Below are 15,327 nucleotides of genomic sequence, written 5' to 3' on the forward strand. Positions count from 1 at the left end.
GATTTCAATCTAATAGTTTCCACTTAATTTGTGCATCAGAAAACATTTGAGTTGAGACTTCATGCCCAGAAATCTTTTAAATTCAGGTTACTTGAGGCTGTAAATTTACTATGCTTTTTAGTAAGTCCTACTCAAATCTGAAGTCTTTTTGCCTACGATAAGCCTAAGTATAAAGAGCAGTAGAATTAGAGGTACGGTTTGTGGAATGGCTTTGAATAAAGAAGAGTGAATGGTTGAGCCTTTGTGTCTTGGGGAATAAATTATAGCCCATTGATGCCATACTAGCAGTGGAAATGGGGCAATAACATCATACAGTTGCTTTCTGATTGCTTGGTCAGTAGCCACTCTTGTCTCCCCCAGCTTTTCTGGACGAATCATCTGAATCCTTAGAGAAGTTCAGTGACTTGTTCCCAGTCACAGCACAAGGACCAGGGCTGGGATTAGGTCTCTTGATTCCTGGGCTTTTTCTAATATAGGGGGGAAAAAAAAGTGGGGGCGGGGAGAGAGACCTACTGGAATTTCAAGTATTCATCAAGGGTTGTTTTTCCCCAGCCTCATGGGAGCTCTAAAAGAATGTTGAGATATGGCTCTTGCTTTCAGGAAGCTTCTATAACACAGTTTTCCGTGAATTTCCAGCCAACAGCCAGTGCCCCATCTAGCAGGCCTCTTTGTTTCCTTTTGTGGTCTCTATTCTGCTTTGTTTTCTTGACTTGCTCTATTCTATATATTATTTATCTTGAAAGGTGCTTCAGACCCCCCACTGCCGCCACACATTTCCTTTCTTTTAGCAAACATTAAAGGTTGCTAATGGAAAGTAAATTCTAAAAGTAGCCATACAGAGGACATGGCTATTATTCAGATGAGTCAAATCTTGGTTGGAAAAAAATTTTCATACCCTTAAAGTTGAGTATGTTTTTGATGTCTCCCTTTTCTGGGGGGAGGGGGGGAATCCTTAATTATGTACAACTTATTTTTCAGTGTTTCACTTGTAAATATTGCTGTTCTGGTTTGCTTGATGTTGACAAAAGAAGGGAGGCACCTTCAGAAGAAGCTTTGCTCTGAGGTCAGATAAACTGTTTGATGGGAGAGGCTCCTTCCAATGGAGTGTGCACAAATTCAGGATAACTGGATAATAAGATTTTGTGATTGTGAGAGTTTTTAAGGTTAATTCAGGTGTGGACATGAAAGAGTATTATGAAATGCAGCATTTTCCTCACTAGTATCTCATTGCCTGATGTCACATGGATTTAACTGCATTTTCTGGCATTCCTTGTGAATGAACATATATAGGAATGTTCCTTGTAACTTATAAACTGCTATAAATGTTGGCTAATTGCTTGATTTGGAGGAAATTGCTCATCTGTGTTCATTGCAACCTAGTTAAATCTGTCAACAAATGCTGAGAACAGAGTGGGTGCGAAGCCTGTGTTCTGGCTTCTGTTTGTATTAAAGAATAAACATAGTCCCTGCCCTCAGCTCACAGATTCAACTTGGAATTGTGTAAATACGCGGTATGGCACTCCAGAAGAGGAAAATTTTCATACTAGTGTTATTCTGTGATTTCAGACAAGGTGGTCATGGTTATGATGCTGCTCTTGTGATTGCAAGCCAAAACAGATTTTGTCTTGCTTTGAAATCCTCCCTGTTTTACCTAGGGTGATCTTTGTTATATTTTATCTATCACTGTAGTCACTGTGCAGAATTCTAACACATAACATGGAGAAGTTGTGCCTATTCTCAAAGACTCTATGTGGTAAATGAGAAATCCAAAAAGTGAAAGTAAGTTTGGTACTTTATGTAACTTCTGGGCATTTTAAAAGGAAGAACTTATGGTATCTGGGAAACTTGGATGTTGAATGGCAGTAGAAAAATAAGGAAATCTAGGTGCGTTCAGGTCGTTGGTCTTCTAAGGTTAATGTCCTATACTCATATTTTATTTTCTTTTAAGTGAAAATGATAGGCAGTTTTCTCCCTTTAGAGAATTTCAGACGCTGGTCTGGAGGCTGGTCTTTTCTCTCTTCCTCAAAAGTATATAATTTAAAGAAATGGCAGCTGAAGTGACTTTTGCACTCGGGTAGACTCATTTGAAGTTTCTTCAGGTCACAGTTTGAATAGGTCTTAGAATATAAATTTAAGCTTTTCCCCTTGACTTGCTATTTATGGAGGAAAGCAGGAACTGGAAAGAAAAATTATAGTGGCTATCTGATAGCCTCTTTCACTTGACTCAAGACCACTGATGTGGAAGATACGACAATCCTGAAAACAGCTGAGCTCCCCAAAGTAGGCATCCAAGATGTCTGGCATGAGATGCCTGAGTCAGTGTGTCTTAGTCCTTGTCCTGTGGGATGTGTCTTCCCAGTGGCACAGCAGATCTGCTGTGGGTTGGAGATGACCAGGGTGATGGATCACGGGCAGCCTCACCGCCATGGTGGGGCCTGAGCTAGTCTGTGATCCAGAGAAGCGTGGGGCTTCTGGACAACTCACCAAGGGACCGTGGCCAAGCTCTGTTGGCATGTTTTATTTTTCTTTATTTTTTAAAATATATAGTCTTTGTGAAATGACAAATCCTGAAGGTTGGTTGATTTTTGGCAAAGAAAATATCTGTGCTTAGCAGGCATCTATTATTGAATTTTGTCCACCATTTTTTACACAGCATTTTGCAGTGTTTTAAGCATGACCGTCAAGAGAAATTTGTGTTTCCGTAGTTACCTTGTAGAAGCACACTGTGGTCCTCTTCCCAGATTCCGTGCTTGCCCTTCAGGTGAAACCCAAATCTTTACACCAGGGTTCACTGAAGTAGCATTTTAAAGAAGAATTAGGCTGTAAGCCATGCCCCTTTTGTGTGTAGAGACTTGTTTATAAGGTGATTTAACCCTATCAAACTTCACTATAGCTTTCTCCAAATTCTGCTTAAAGATACTATCCTCCTGGTATCTCTAGGGTGGGTTGGTTTGTTGATTTTTGTTTGTTCATTTGTTTGATTGCTGTTGCCCAAACCTTTCATTTTCTGAGAGGAGAGGCAGAGCAGTGGGAGGAGGAGGACCCTTGCTAGGAGTTTGCAGATTTGGATTTGGGCCCTGCTATTAATTAGCTGTGTGACCCCTGGGCAGTCAGCCTTCCAGGGTCTCTGTTTCTTCATCAGGGAAACAAAGGACTTGGAAAAATAAATACAGGCCTGGACCAAATGATAAGAAGGTCACTGTGTGTGCTAATGTTGTGTGACTCTGAATGGCAGTACTTAGGGACTGCTCTCTCTCTGCCCCCACAGAGGCTCTGCTTCACTCTGGGGTTGAGCAGTTGTGTGGGGTGCTACACCAAGGCCATTTCAAGCATTCAGGCTCAATAGGCAGGTGGGACCCTCTTCTACACACGTGTTTCTCCCTCTTAGCCCCTCTCCCCCTCTTCTTTCTTCCAGGAGCAACCTGCCTGCCTTCCACCTTCCTGCCCTTAGTGCATTAACAAGGTTGTGATGGGTAACACAACCCACTCGGATTTGTTACTGCTGGGAGTTGTCCAGCCATCTCATCTGAGTTACTGGAGGAAAAAGAGAGCTGCAGGAGACTCCATGATGAAATAATGGTCCTTTTGTCTGTCTCTTGCTATAGGGATGGTTTTAGGTTTCATCTTAGGCCTGGGCTATTGTGTTGTTTTTCCATGCTCAGTACAACCCTGTTTAAAAATGCAGCTTATCATTTTAAGGATTCAGCTGTAGTGCCACAGACTGTTCTACTTTCCTCCCCATCCCCCCCAAAAAGTCCTAACCATATGTAGTAAAAACACACTGTTGTGTATGCTGTTTGATTGGGGCTCCTAACATCAGCTTTAAAATGTGTTTCTGTTGTATTTATTTTGCAAATGCTTATAAGGTATGTTTTAATCTGATAAACTTCCAAAATGTTTTCCTTGTGGTTATATAATCAGTAGCATCTGCAAAACATGCCTTTAACCGTGTAGCTTTATTCTTAACCATTATCTTGTTGATTCTCCGTTCTCATGTTTTCTTTTGATGAGCTGGGGTTAGATCTGAATTCCTGTGCCAGACATCTTACAGTAATGTGCCCAGATTTAGCCTTGTAACCTTAATTCGATGTGGAATGCTGAGAATGCCCTGGGGGTGTGTGTGTGTGTGTGTGTGTGTGTGTGTGTGTGTGTGTGTGTGTGTGTAACTTTTATAACAATACAGTGAACTTCTGATCACTTCATTAAAAGTTATAAAACACTCCTTGTGTCTTTAACATTTAGTTCCCCATCTTAGTTTCTTCACAGAAAATTACTGTAAGACTCAGGGTACCTTTACATTTTCCTAAGCAATCTGTTAGAGCCCAAGTTACCTTTTATGTCAGTATGTAAGTTCAATTCCAGCTCACAACCCCTAATTCCTCTTCCCTCCCCTCCTTTTCTCTTTAGAAGCAAAGAGTGTGGAAAATGTTAAAAGCTGTGCTGAAGAAGAGCCGTGAGGGAGGAAAGGGAAGCAGGAAAGAAACAGGTATGTACAAGCAGGTGTCCATGGGGCCGTGACACCTGTGCACTCCAGGCTGGGTGGGCACCATTGCGTTGGGAATGGGTCTGAGGAGTGTTCTGGGTTAGGACGCACATAATACTGGAAGCTATGAGAAACTAAATGTATTTGTGAGTTTTTTTTTTTTTTTAAGATTGTACTTATTTTAGAGAGAGACCGTGAGAGTGAGATAGAGCACGAGTGGGGTGAGGGGCAGAGGGTGAAGCAGACTCCCTGCTGAGCAGGGAGCCCAATGTGGGACTCGATCCCAGGACTCTGGGATCATGACCTGAGCCGAAGGCAGACACCCAACTGACTGAGCCACCCAGGTGCCCCTATTTCTGAGCTTTCTTATGGGAAGTGACTTTAAAAATTGAGTTTGGGTTATGAACCAAATCCTTCCCCAGAAGACTTGTAAGGTTCATAATTTTAACAGATCATTCAGATCCAGAGGCAGTCAGAGTTATAGACATGGAGGGATAGCAGGTGTGTCCAGGAATTTGGTTTCTAGAAAGCCCTTTCCCTTTTCCCACACGTGATTGCATTTTATGTTTGACCAACTGCTGGCTGACTGGTCCTCATCTTTTGAGTATCAAATTTTCCGCCTAACAGGTGTAGCCTCACTCAGTGCCAGACTGCTAGTTTTCATTATGATGAGAGCTACTTCATTTGGCTTGGATTTCATTCCTGTTTATAGACTTCTGGTGCTTATGTGGTCCTTGTGACTCTTCATTGCATTCCATGTGATAAACTCTTCTAACGTTATTTTGGTGACCACTTAGTGGCCTATTTTTCTAGAAAAATTACATATTGTTTACCATTATTATACAATAAAAATCTGTTAGCATGGATTAATTTCCCCAAAATGTGCTATTTTACTCTGCAAACTTATGATAATCCAGAGTTGGAAAGTGGCTGGTTTTCTGAGTTACTGTATATTGAATAACACTTCAGTTTTGATTTCTATTAAAGTATAAATCCACTTATTACTAAAACATCACTGAATTATAGTTAACTTTTCATTTGAAAAGATCTTGTAATACTTTTTATTACATATTATGTGTGTATATAATTACATAATATATGTAATGTTATGACAATGTTAATATCTGTTGTTTCTGTACTTACATCATAGAATAAGAGGGCTTATACTTTTTAGTTATATGGAACTTAGACAAATTTTGTTATCCCTTAAACCAAAAAGTCTGCAAACGGCAAACTTACGTTAAAAGTAGTCTTTATTGTAAAGTTACTGTTAAGATTCCATCAGAAGCTTTTCATTAATCCCTGCATAAGCTGATACAAAGAATTCAGTTTTTAACGATAGAAACAAGAAACCATAGTCAGCTTTTAACCTTAAGAAACCAACCCCTACCTTTGAATAATTAATTAGAATTGTTACTATGGAGAATTTTCAGTTCACACAATTTCTGTCCAGGAGGACATTCACCCTCTGCTGGGTCAAGGCCAAAATATCCTTCTCTTTATTTTTCTGAAAGCAGTTTAAAAAAATTCCCGCCCTCCACTCTCCCCGCCCCCCCCCCCCCCCCCCAGTTTTGGCTCATCTGACATTCATCCTAGGGACTTTGTTACTTGCTTCTTTAGATGTCTTTGTAATTTCCAGCATAAAGTTAGGTCCTAAGCTGTCTGTCTGGCTGGAGCCGCCCAATGAGTGGCCTGGGTCTCCAAGCCAAAACTCCCTACTTAGTAATGGAGTCTTTCACAACAGACCCACCATCCTCTTTGACCAGTGCCAGTGAAATAACAAACAGTACAGTAATGATTTGGGGCACCCTGCCTTTCAGAATGGCCAGACAGTGAACATAGTTTGCATTTGTAACTTTTCCCATTTTAGAACATGTGATTTTGGGTTTATTCCCCTCTCTGGTCCTTAAGAGCAACTACTGTTTTTTCTGAATCATTTCTTCATAATAATTCCCACACTATGGTTTTTCACTAATGCAAACCAACTTGAAAAAGCAATGGGAACATTTCTCATAAAACATCTGTATGGTATGTGCCTTTTTTCTCTTAACTAGAACCTGGTTGTGTTAGTTGGGGAACAAGGCAGATGGAATTTTAAATCTTGATGAAGTTATGTCACAAGATGATTGGGGAAAATACTTGGAATTTGACCATTCATATGTTGAGCTCTGTGCCAACTCTCATTATATAAGTAGATCATAGCTAAGTTTCTGTGTAAATTAAAGTTAGCTAATCTATGGAGACTGCCCTGAAACTTGAGTAATAATATCTCCTGCAATATGGAAAAATTTTGCTCTACTGTTTCCAATTAAAACCAATCTTTGTTGCAAAGACAAAGGAAAATTCATTTCTATGTACTTGAACTAACAATTATAGAAATTTAGGAAATATTTTTGTCTAAAATATTGAGCTCAGCATTTTATATATCCTTTGTAGATTTTTACAATCTTGAACCCCCTCCCTTTTTTTTTATCGAATTGGCTTTGAGAATTTAGAAAACAATCACTGAGTTAAATTTAGTACTTAAAACAAACATTTTTCAGAAATATTGAAAAGTTGTTATACCTTCAGTTCCTATCCCTAAAAGAAAATGTCCCATGTATCTACTTTAAATTACTGGCAAAATTTTAGCAGGTATTGAAATTTAAGTTACATGTATATAAGGGTATTTGAAATATATATAGTATTAAACTATTGAACCCTGAGTGAACTCTAAAAATAGCAAAATTCTTTTTTTTTTTTAACCTAGGAAATGCTTACAGCTAAGCAAAACGTGTTTTCTGAAAGCTGTAGAATTGTGTCAGAGAATACAATATTAAAAACTTGAAAATGTTTTTGGGGAAAGTACATTTGCCTTGTCCCCACTATTCCATCAGTGCAAATGAGCACTGTGTTTCTCTTGACCTTGAGTTAGGACTGAGGCAGCAAAAATCAATATTAAACCACAGTGTGGGGAGAGCTAGATGAGGGCATGTGTGTGTGTATATATATATATATACATATATATATATATATATTTTTTTTTTTTTCCCCTCTCCCTGCTCTTATGTTAGGACCTTGATTTTTTTTTTTTTTTTAAGATTTTTATTTATTTGACAGAGAAACAGCGAGAGAGGGAACACAAGCAGGGGGAGTGGGAGAGGGAGAAGCAGGCTTCCCGCGGAGCAGAGAGCCTGATGTGGGGCTCAATCCCAGGAACCTGGGATCATGACCTGAGCCGAAGGCAGACACTTAACGACTGAGCCACCCAGGTGCCCCTAGGACCTTGATCTTAAGCAAATGTGGTATTTATTTTGAGGCTCTCCAGAGAGGAGAGACCATGTCTTTTTATTTTAAGTGACCTTTGCTATCAAAAAACTTTTGTGTTACTATTATTAAACCTATTTAATTTAAAGATGAAATAATTAAGTATATTGAGAGTATTCTGATACAAATCTGGACCAAAATAAGAGTTTAGAGTTGATATAAGAGCAGTGTAGGGAATTAATATCTTTTCTGTACAACAACACTATTTAGATAATGCATGGGGAAATGTCCCATTTTATAATAGAAACAAAAACTTTAAATATTAACCAAAAAAAAAAGTGTGCAAAACTTACATTGAAGAGAAGAATAAAACTTTGCTGAAGCACTTAACAGAAGAACAATGTTCCCAAATGGGCAGATGCAGTATTTTAAACCGACTCTCTCTTATGGAATTACCTATGCATTCTATTTAATCCCTAATGAAATCCCAACTATTTTATTTTTAAAGACCTTGTTCTTTTAGAGCAGTTTGAAGTTCACAGAAAAACTGAGTAGCAGGTACAGAGATTTCCCATGTAGCCTCTGTCCCCACTCATACGTAGTCTCCCCCAGGATCAACACCCCCCACCAGAGTAGTACATTTGTTACAACTGATGAACCCACACTGACACATCATAATCACCCAAATTCCACAGTTTACATCAGGGTTCATTCTTGGTATGGTACATTCTGTGGGTTTGGACAAATATGTAATGATCTGATCTGTATCATACGCAGTATTTTCACTGCCCAGAAAAGTCCTGTCATTTTTTTTTTTTTTAAACTTGACATAACCAGTTGATCTAAAAATTCATCTGGAAGAGAAAATGCTTAAGAATAGCCAAGGAAAAACTGAAAGTGTGGGGTAAGTGTTTCTAAATGGCTGAACCTGGTTCCCATGCCTGGCTTCTAGCTGCAAGAGAGGCTGGACAAATATGTATTTTGACTTCTTAGCTTCTATAGGGTAAAGTGGACTTCACCTCCCACCAAGGCATGCGCTGTAGAGGATTCTTCTGTCATCGACATTGGCAGGTCCCTCTACCACAAAAACCAAGCACAGATATTTAGTATAGCTGATTAGAATAGCTACTGTGTCCACCTAGTAAATGATTTGGCTAGTTTTTTGGACTTTTTTTTTTTCCTATTGGTCTCCAAGAAATGAATACTGATTTTTACCTAACATCTTTAGTATAATTATAGCTCACAGCTGATAACAGTTTTTGTTTTTTCTTTTAATCCCAGAGATATTGGCATCATTCTGGAAGCATTAGGCAGGCAAGACCAATTGCCTTGTGAGAGAGGGTTGGTCCCTCTCCCTCTATATGCATTCCTTCTCCTGTCCTCTGCCAATCTTGAAACCATAGCCTTTTGCCCTATCCAACTTTTCTAGTTGCTCTGTTTTGGTGTGGAGGTGGCTCCATGTTGAGTCAGAAGAACAAAGTTTGGTGAACTTTTAATTGTGGTACTGCCTCAATTAAAATATAGACTGATGGGACACCTGGGTGGCTCAGTCGTTAAGCGTCTGCCTTCGGCTCGGGTCATGATCCCAGGGTCCTGGGATCGAGCTCTGTGTTGGGCTCCCTGATCGGCTGGGAGTCTGCTTCTCCCTCTCCCCCTGCTTGTGTTCCCTCTCTCGCTGTGTCTCTCTCTGTCAAATAAAATCTTTAAAATATATATATATATATATATAGACTGATGAAGGAAGGGTTGCTTAATATGCCAAAATAATTGTTTATTAGTCTTTCCCTTTAGTTTAATTATTTGTGTTCTTTTTTTTCCAGCAGGGGGGCTTAGTTTGAAGTAATTTACTTAAAAAAAAAAAAAGACAGTTGACCTTCACCTTTTCATCGTTAAAACCCAGCTGGTTGGCTAAGTGCACTTATAATGGTGTTAATTAAGACATTGGATAGTCTCTAAACTTGAGTGTGTACTGAATTAATCTGTTAGCTTTGCATCTAATCCTTCACTTTGAATTTGTAGTAAAAGCAAGCTGTTTGCCTCTAAAGTTTAAAAGCCATTGATGTGATTGTTAAATGTGGTATTTTAAGCCATTCCAGGCTGCAGTCTGGTTTTCAGTGGTACCTTCTAAAAATGCCTCAATACAAACGATGCTTTGTTTTATCCGGAAAATATGAAGCTGCTTTTGATTATTCTGTGCTGCATTGCCCATTTTCTGTGGTTGTGGACTATTATTTAGGAATTTAGTGCAGTGACTGTCTTGCTGAGCTATGGATATTTGGTATCTTGTTGTTAACGGACTCCAAAAATGTTTCCCAAGCAACAGAACAGGCAGAAATAATTCAATCTAACGTATTGTATTTCGCTTTACCAGGGCACTTAAGCAAATTCTGTAAAATATTGGGGCAGGGTATAAACACAGAATAGAGGCCAAGCTGGCTTTTGGTAGAATCAGGAACACTGTTCCCTCTGGTTAGCTTGGTTCCTTCACCAGTTTCTCTTTGTTGTCTCTTATACCTGTCTCAAAGTCTAGAAAAAGCAGACTGTGGAATTAGAAGTCACAGACTCCAATCCCAGCTTGATCGCCTCCCGGTTTACATGAGTTGGGACAAGTTCCTTAGCTTGACGAAGCTGCCTTACAAGGATGTCATCAGGGCTGAATAAGAGAACCTTTTTGCAGAAGCGTCTCACTCGACACCTGACTTCTGCTTGATACTCTGCAGACCTTTCCTTTCCTGAGAAAACTGTGTGGTGCCTTGAACAAACAAAACCATTGTAAGACTTCTTGTTCTTTCCCAGTTGAAGAAAAGGCAGGACTGCTCTCAGGCAGAGGAGTGATGTTCTGAAAGCTTCTTTCCATGACTTCCCATCTTCAAATACAGATTCTGCCATCATCCTTGCATACTGAGGTCTTTTGTGCCATCCTGACCCTTTTCCTCATAACAAAACTGTGAAAGCTGAGTCCTTGGTCTCTCATATGGTGGTTTATACTTGGAAAATCCATTATTTTACCTATCAGCCTATATCAAGTACTGGCATTTTATCCTTTTTCTTTGTGAAGTTAAACCAGAAGACTTTCTCCCTTGCTAAAGAGATTTTGGGAGTCAGTAAGCAACTTTAAGAATAGATTTCTAAGTACAGTTGATAGAGTTCCTGGGGTGTTTCATTTCAACACATCCTTAATTAATGAAGGTCTTCCTATGTAGAAGGCTCTGCCTTCCATCCTCTTTGTAGCTTTCCCATGTGTTTTAGGGAAATAGAAAGGATGAAAGAGAGAAGGAAGAGAACAGATACTTAGCATTTGTCATGTGTCAGGCGTCTACATGTCATGGACCAAGCTGGTTCATCCTGAACGGCCTGTTTCCTGTGAAGGGCATAATTAGAGAAAGCTCTGGACAGAGAAGGTGAAATCAAGATACCTCCTGGATTTTCTGTTTTCTGGCTAATAAGACCCCCCCCCCCCTCCAGCAAGTCACAGCCTATCTGAATCATAAAGTTTGTAGCAGAATTCTCAAACAACATTTATTTGGGTTCCTCTTTGTATGTGCAGTTGTCCCCAGAACAACGCAGAGGTTATGGATTCCAGCCCCCATATAGTTGAAAATCTACATATAACTTTTGACTCCCCAGAATGTAAACTAATAACCTATTGGACTGGAAGCCTTACTGATAAAAAACAATCTATTAACACATATTTTGTGTTATTTACTGTATTATAATCTAGAAAAAAGTTTGCTAAGAAAATATGGGGAAGAGAAAATACATTTACAGTACTGACTGTATTTATTGGGGGGAAAAAAAACACATAGAAGTGGACCTGTGTAGTTCAAACCCGTTCTGTTCAAGGGTCAACTGTATATGTGTAAACGCAGTAGGAAACTTAATAGGGAACATAAAATAACAGTTCAGAGTCTCATTTTTTGGATCAAATCTGATTTTATTATATACATATTAAAAAAAAAAAAAAAAGCTGGGGCGCCTGGGTGGCTCAGTTGTTGGGCATCTGCCTTCGGCTCAGGTCATGATCCGAGGGTCCTGGGATAGAGCCCCACATCGGGCTCCCTGCTCAGTGGGAAGCCTGCTTCTCCCTCTCCCACTCCCCCTGCTTGTGTTCCCTCTCTCGCTGTGTCTCTTGCTGTGTGTCTCTCTGTCAAATAAATAAATCTGTAAAAAAAAAACAAAAAAAAAAAAACTGCTTTTCTGTAAAATAACCCCAAAACAATGGTCTTATTTTCTATATACCTAATTTTCAAAGAGGCTTGTCATGTGTAGTTTCTAATTCCCATAAAAACTCTATATCTGAATTTTCATGTGACCATTTGCTTTTTTAAAATTATATATACACATACATGTTTTTTTTTTTGAAAGAAATTGAGAGCAAGTGGAGGTGGCCAGGGAGAGGGAGAGAGACTCTTAAGTAGGCTCCACAGCCAGCAAGGAGCCAGACATGGGCTCGATTTCACGGCACTGATATCATGACCTGAGCTGAAATCAAGAGTTGGTTGCTTAACCGACTAAGCCACCCAGAAGCCTCCCATTTGCATTTTCTAGGAGGAGAATTCCAAGGTTTTATTTCTATTCTACAGAAATATAGAAAACTTGATTTCATATAATCTATTGGCAAATGTAGTTTGTAGTGGGGAGGTAGGCTACTAAAGATTTGACCTAGATTGACTTTTTTTTTTTCTGTGAAGGATGATCTAAGCTTACTATTCGTCTTAAGAGGATGAGGCTTCGACCTTGAGTTGTCCTGCAGCTGATGGGTGGCCACCAAGGCTAACCTGTTGGGTAGCATTAGCCTTGGTGTGGAGCCTCAAATTGAGAAACCTTTATTCACATCTGAAATCACGGAGTTGGAAAGTAGAGTCTGTGTGTCTCCACCGTCTGGTGAAGACTCTTTCTGGCTTGTAGTTACCTTCTTCCTGTGTCCTCAAATGACAAGAGCGAGCTCTCTGGTACTTCTTCTGACAAGGACACTAATCCCATCACAAGGGCCCCACCCTCCTGAGGTCAGTTAAAACTAATTATCTTCAGGGGCCCCATCTCCAAATACCATCACATGTGGGTTTAAGGCTTCAATATACAAATTTTCAGGAGACACAGTTCAGTCCGTAGCACTTGTCTCTTTTCTGATTATAAATGTAATACTGTATTTCACTGACTATAAAACATACCATATTTCATGTACCTCTAAGGAAGAAAGAGCTACTGTCAATTAACTGACATGATACTTTATTACTTAAAATTTTTGCCTTACTGAAGATTTCCTTTAGAGTTATTTTTATGTATCTCAATCTTTTTCATAAAACTGAAGGCAAAGAGGGGACCCTGGGTGGTGCAGCTGGTTGGGGATCCAACTCTTGGTTTTGGCTTGGGTCGTGTGTGATCTTTCGGTCATAGGATTGAGCCCCAAATCGGGCTCTCTGCTTGGCATGGGATCTGCTTGGGATTCTCTCTCCCTCTCTCTCTGCCCCTCCCGCTCGTGTGCTTGTGTGTACATACTCTCTCTCTCAAATAAGTAAGTCTTAAAAAAAAAAAAACAAAAAAACAAAAAAAAAACTGAAGGAAAATATAAACAGGTTGGTTAAAGCATTTCTAATTTATATTCAGAGTCTAATTCTTGTCATTTTTTTTAAACCTAGTTGTCAATATCCATTTTTCTCCACATTACATTTCTACCATCCTTTCATGATCTCAAAAGGAGATTTTAATGGAAAGCTTTCAGATATAATTCAGGATTCTTTTGCCTTCCACAGCTGACCTTAAGTGATCTGTTGACTGAAACCTGGAAAGGGCTAAAATTGTCACTCTACCAGACGTGACAACCCAGGTTTGCAGTCAGTGGGTACGACGTTATGATCACTGCCTGGGTGATGCTGATTTTTAAGATGCCATCAACTATTACATGCATTTCAGTTTTAGAGAAGTTAAAGTGAGAATAAATATGGGTCTTTGAATCTGTGCCCGATATAGTATGTGCTCATTGTAAAAAATTTGGAGAATACTAATAAGAATTTAAAAAGCCCCAGGATATTCTTTGTCTTTTGCTTATCCTTTTCAATGTCATTAGTCTTTGATAAATGCTTAATATTTTATTGTACTCCTATACCATGATTTTGTTTGGGTACATGCTTTTCTCATTCATTTAAAAAAAAAAAACAAGCCTCTGGAAAATAGGTATCTGTCTAGAAATCTCTGATTATTTTAGTAGAATGTTTCTAGGCAAGAAATTAATAATGAAAAGAAAACAAACTTTTCAGAAGCCTGTGGTACCTCTTGCCAAATTCTTTTCCAGAAGGATTGTATTGATTGTCACCTGTGTAAGCAGTATGTGATTGTGCCTGCTTACATGACTCTTCCTAGTATTGGGTATTTGTAGATTTTGATAATCTTTGCTGATTTTATAAGTTAAAACATGTATATGTTTTTAATTAGCATTTCTTTGAGATTGTTAGACCTCTTAAATATTCAGTACCCGTTTATATTTTCTCCTCATTGTCTTTTTATGACCTTGTACAATTGACCCTTGAACAACATGGGGGTTAGAGGCACCTACCCTCCTCCTCCTTCCCCATCCACACTCAAAAATTCAAGTATAACTTTTGACTCTCCAGAACTTAATAGCCTATTGTTGACCCAGAAGCTTTCCCAATAATGTAAATAGTTGATTGATGCATTTTGTATATTTATTATATACTGTATTCTTAAAAAAGAGTAAGCTAGAGAAAAATGTTAAGAAAATAATAAAGAGAAAATACATTTACAATATTATACTGTATTTACTGAAAAAGATAAGCGTCTTGGTCCTGTGTAGTTTAAACCCATGTTGTTCAAGGATCAGCTGTACATTTTTTCTGTTGTGAGTGTGAGAGGCTCTTCAGGCTGGATCTTCCCTTTTTCTAGTATGGCCCCTGGTGTGTAGTAGTAGGATTTCCTTATAAAGTCACTCACAGGGGAATTTTTATTGAAGTTACTAAAACCTGCCTGTGTTGTTAAAATACCAGGTTTGTGTTGAGGCTGGAGATATTGCTGGTCTGATTGGCTTCTGTTTAAGAAATTTATAGAGAAACCAAAATAAAGGCATAAAACTGACTCAAAATGAGTCATCAGGTTTTCCATAGTACTTGATAACTTTCTCTCTCTCTGCACAGTCCGAAAGTCTCAGTACCTCCTGATACCTGGATGTGCTAGAAGCCTGGTTCCCAGTGAGTTGCTACCAGCAGGCTGGGATAGTTCCAGATAGTTAAGCATCTCTTTAATAAATTGCTGTATTCTTTTTTTTCTTTTTTTTTTTGAGAGAGTGTGTGCACAAGCAGGGGCAACAGGCAGAGGGAGAAAAAGGCTCCCCGCTGAGCAAGGAGCCCTACGTGGGACTCGATTCCAGGACCCTGGGATTATGACCCGAGCCAAAGGCAGACGCCTAACCAACTGAGTCACCCAGGTGCCTCAAACTGCTGTATTGTTAAGTGTAAAAATTTTTATCCATGGTTTATAATCTTAGATTTTTAGATGTAGGGATTCTTTTTCAAACTAAGGTAAAGTAATGAAATTAAAGGTTTTAGAACCAGAAGAGTCTTAGAAATTGAGTTCATTGTCTTTTT

The 15,327-nt window shown here is 39.1% G+C and overlaps 1 protein-coding gene across 11 annotated transcripts in view; it reads left to right on the forward strand.

Annotated features, from left to right (window-relative positions):
• TANC1 (tetratricopeptide repeat, ankyrin repeat and coiled-coil containing 1) overlaps positions 1-15,327 on the forward strand; it is a 229,362-nt gene that overhangs the window by 73,201 nt on the left and 140,834 nt on the right. For 10 of the 11 annotated variants that reach the window (XM_078070837.1, XM_078070841.1, XM_078070839.1 and 7 more), the window contains one exon: positions 4,408-4,486. In XM_078070837.1, the coding sequence (XP_077926963.1) occupies positions 4,408-4,486 (79 nt within the window). Of the gene's footprint in view, positions 1-3,415; positions 3,580-4,407; positions 4,487-15,327 lie in introns of all 11 variants that reach the window. The other variant, XM_078070842.1, reaches the window with a different exon arrangement.

This window comes from Halichoerus grypus, chromosome 4, assembly GCF_964656455.1.
Source record: "Halichoerus grypus chromosome 4, mHalGry1.hap1.1, whole genome shotgun sequence".
Lineage (NCBI taxonomy): Eukaryota > Metazoa > Chordata > Mammalia > Carnivora > Phocidae > Halichoerus > Halichoerus grypus.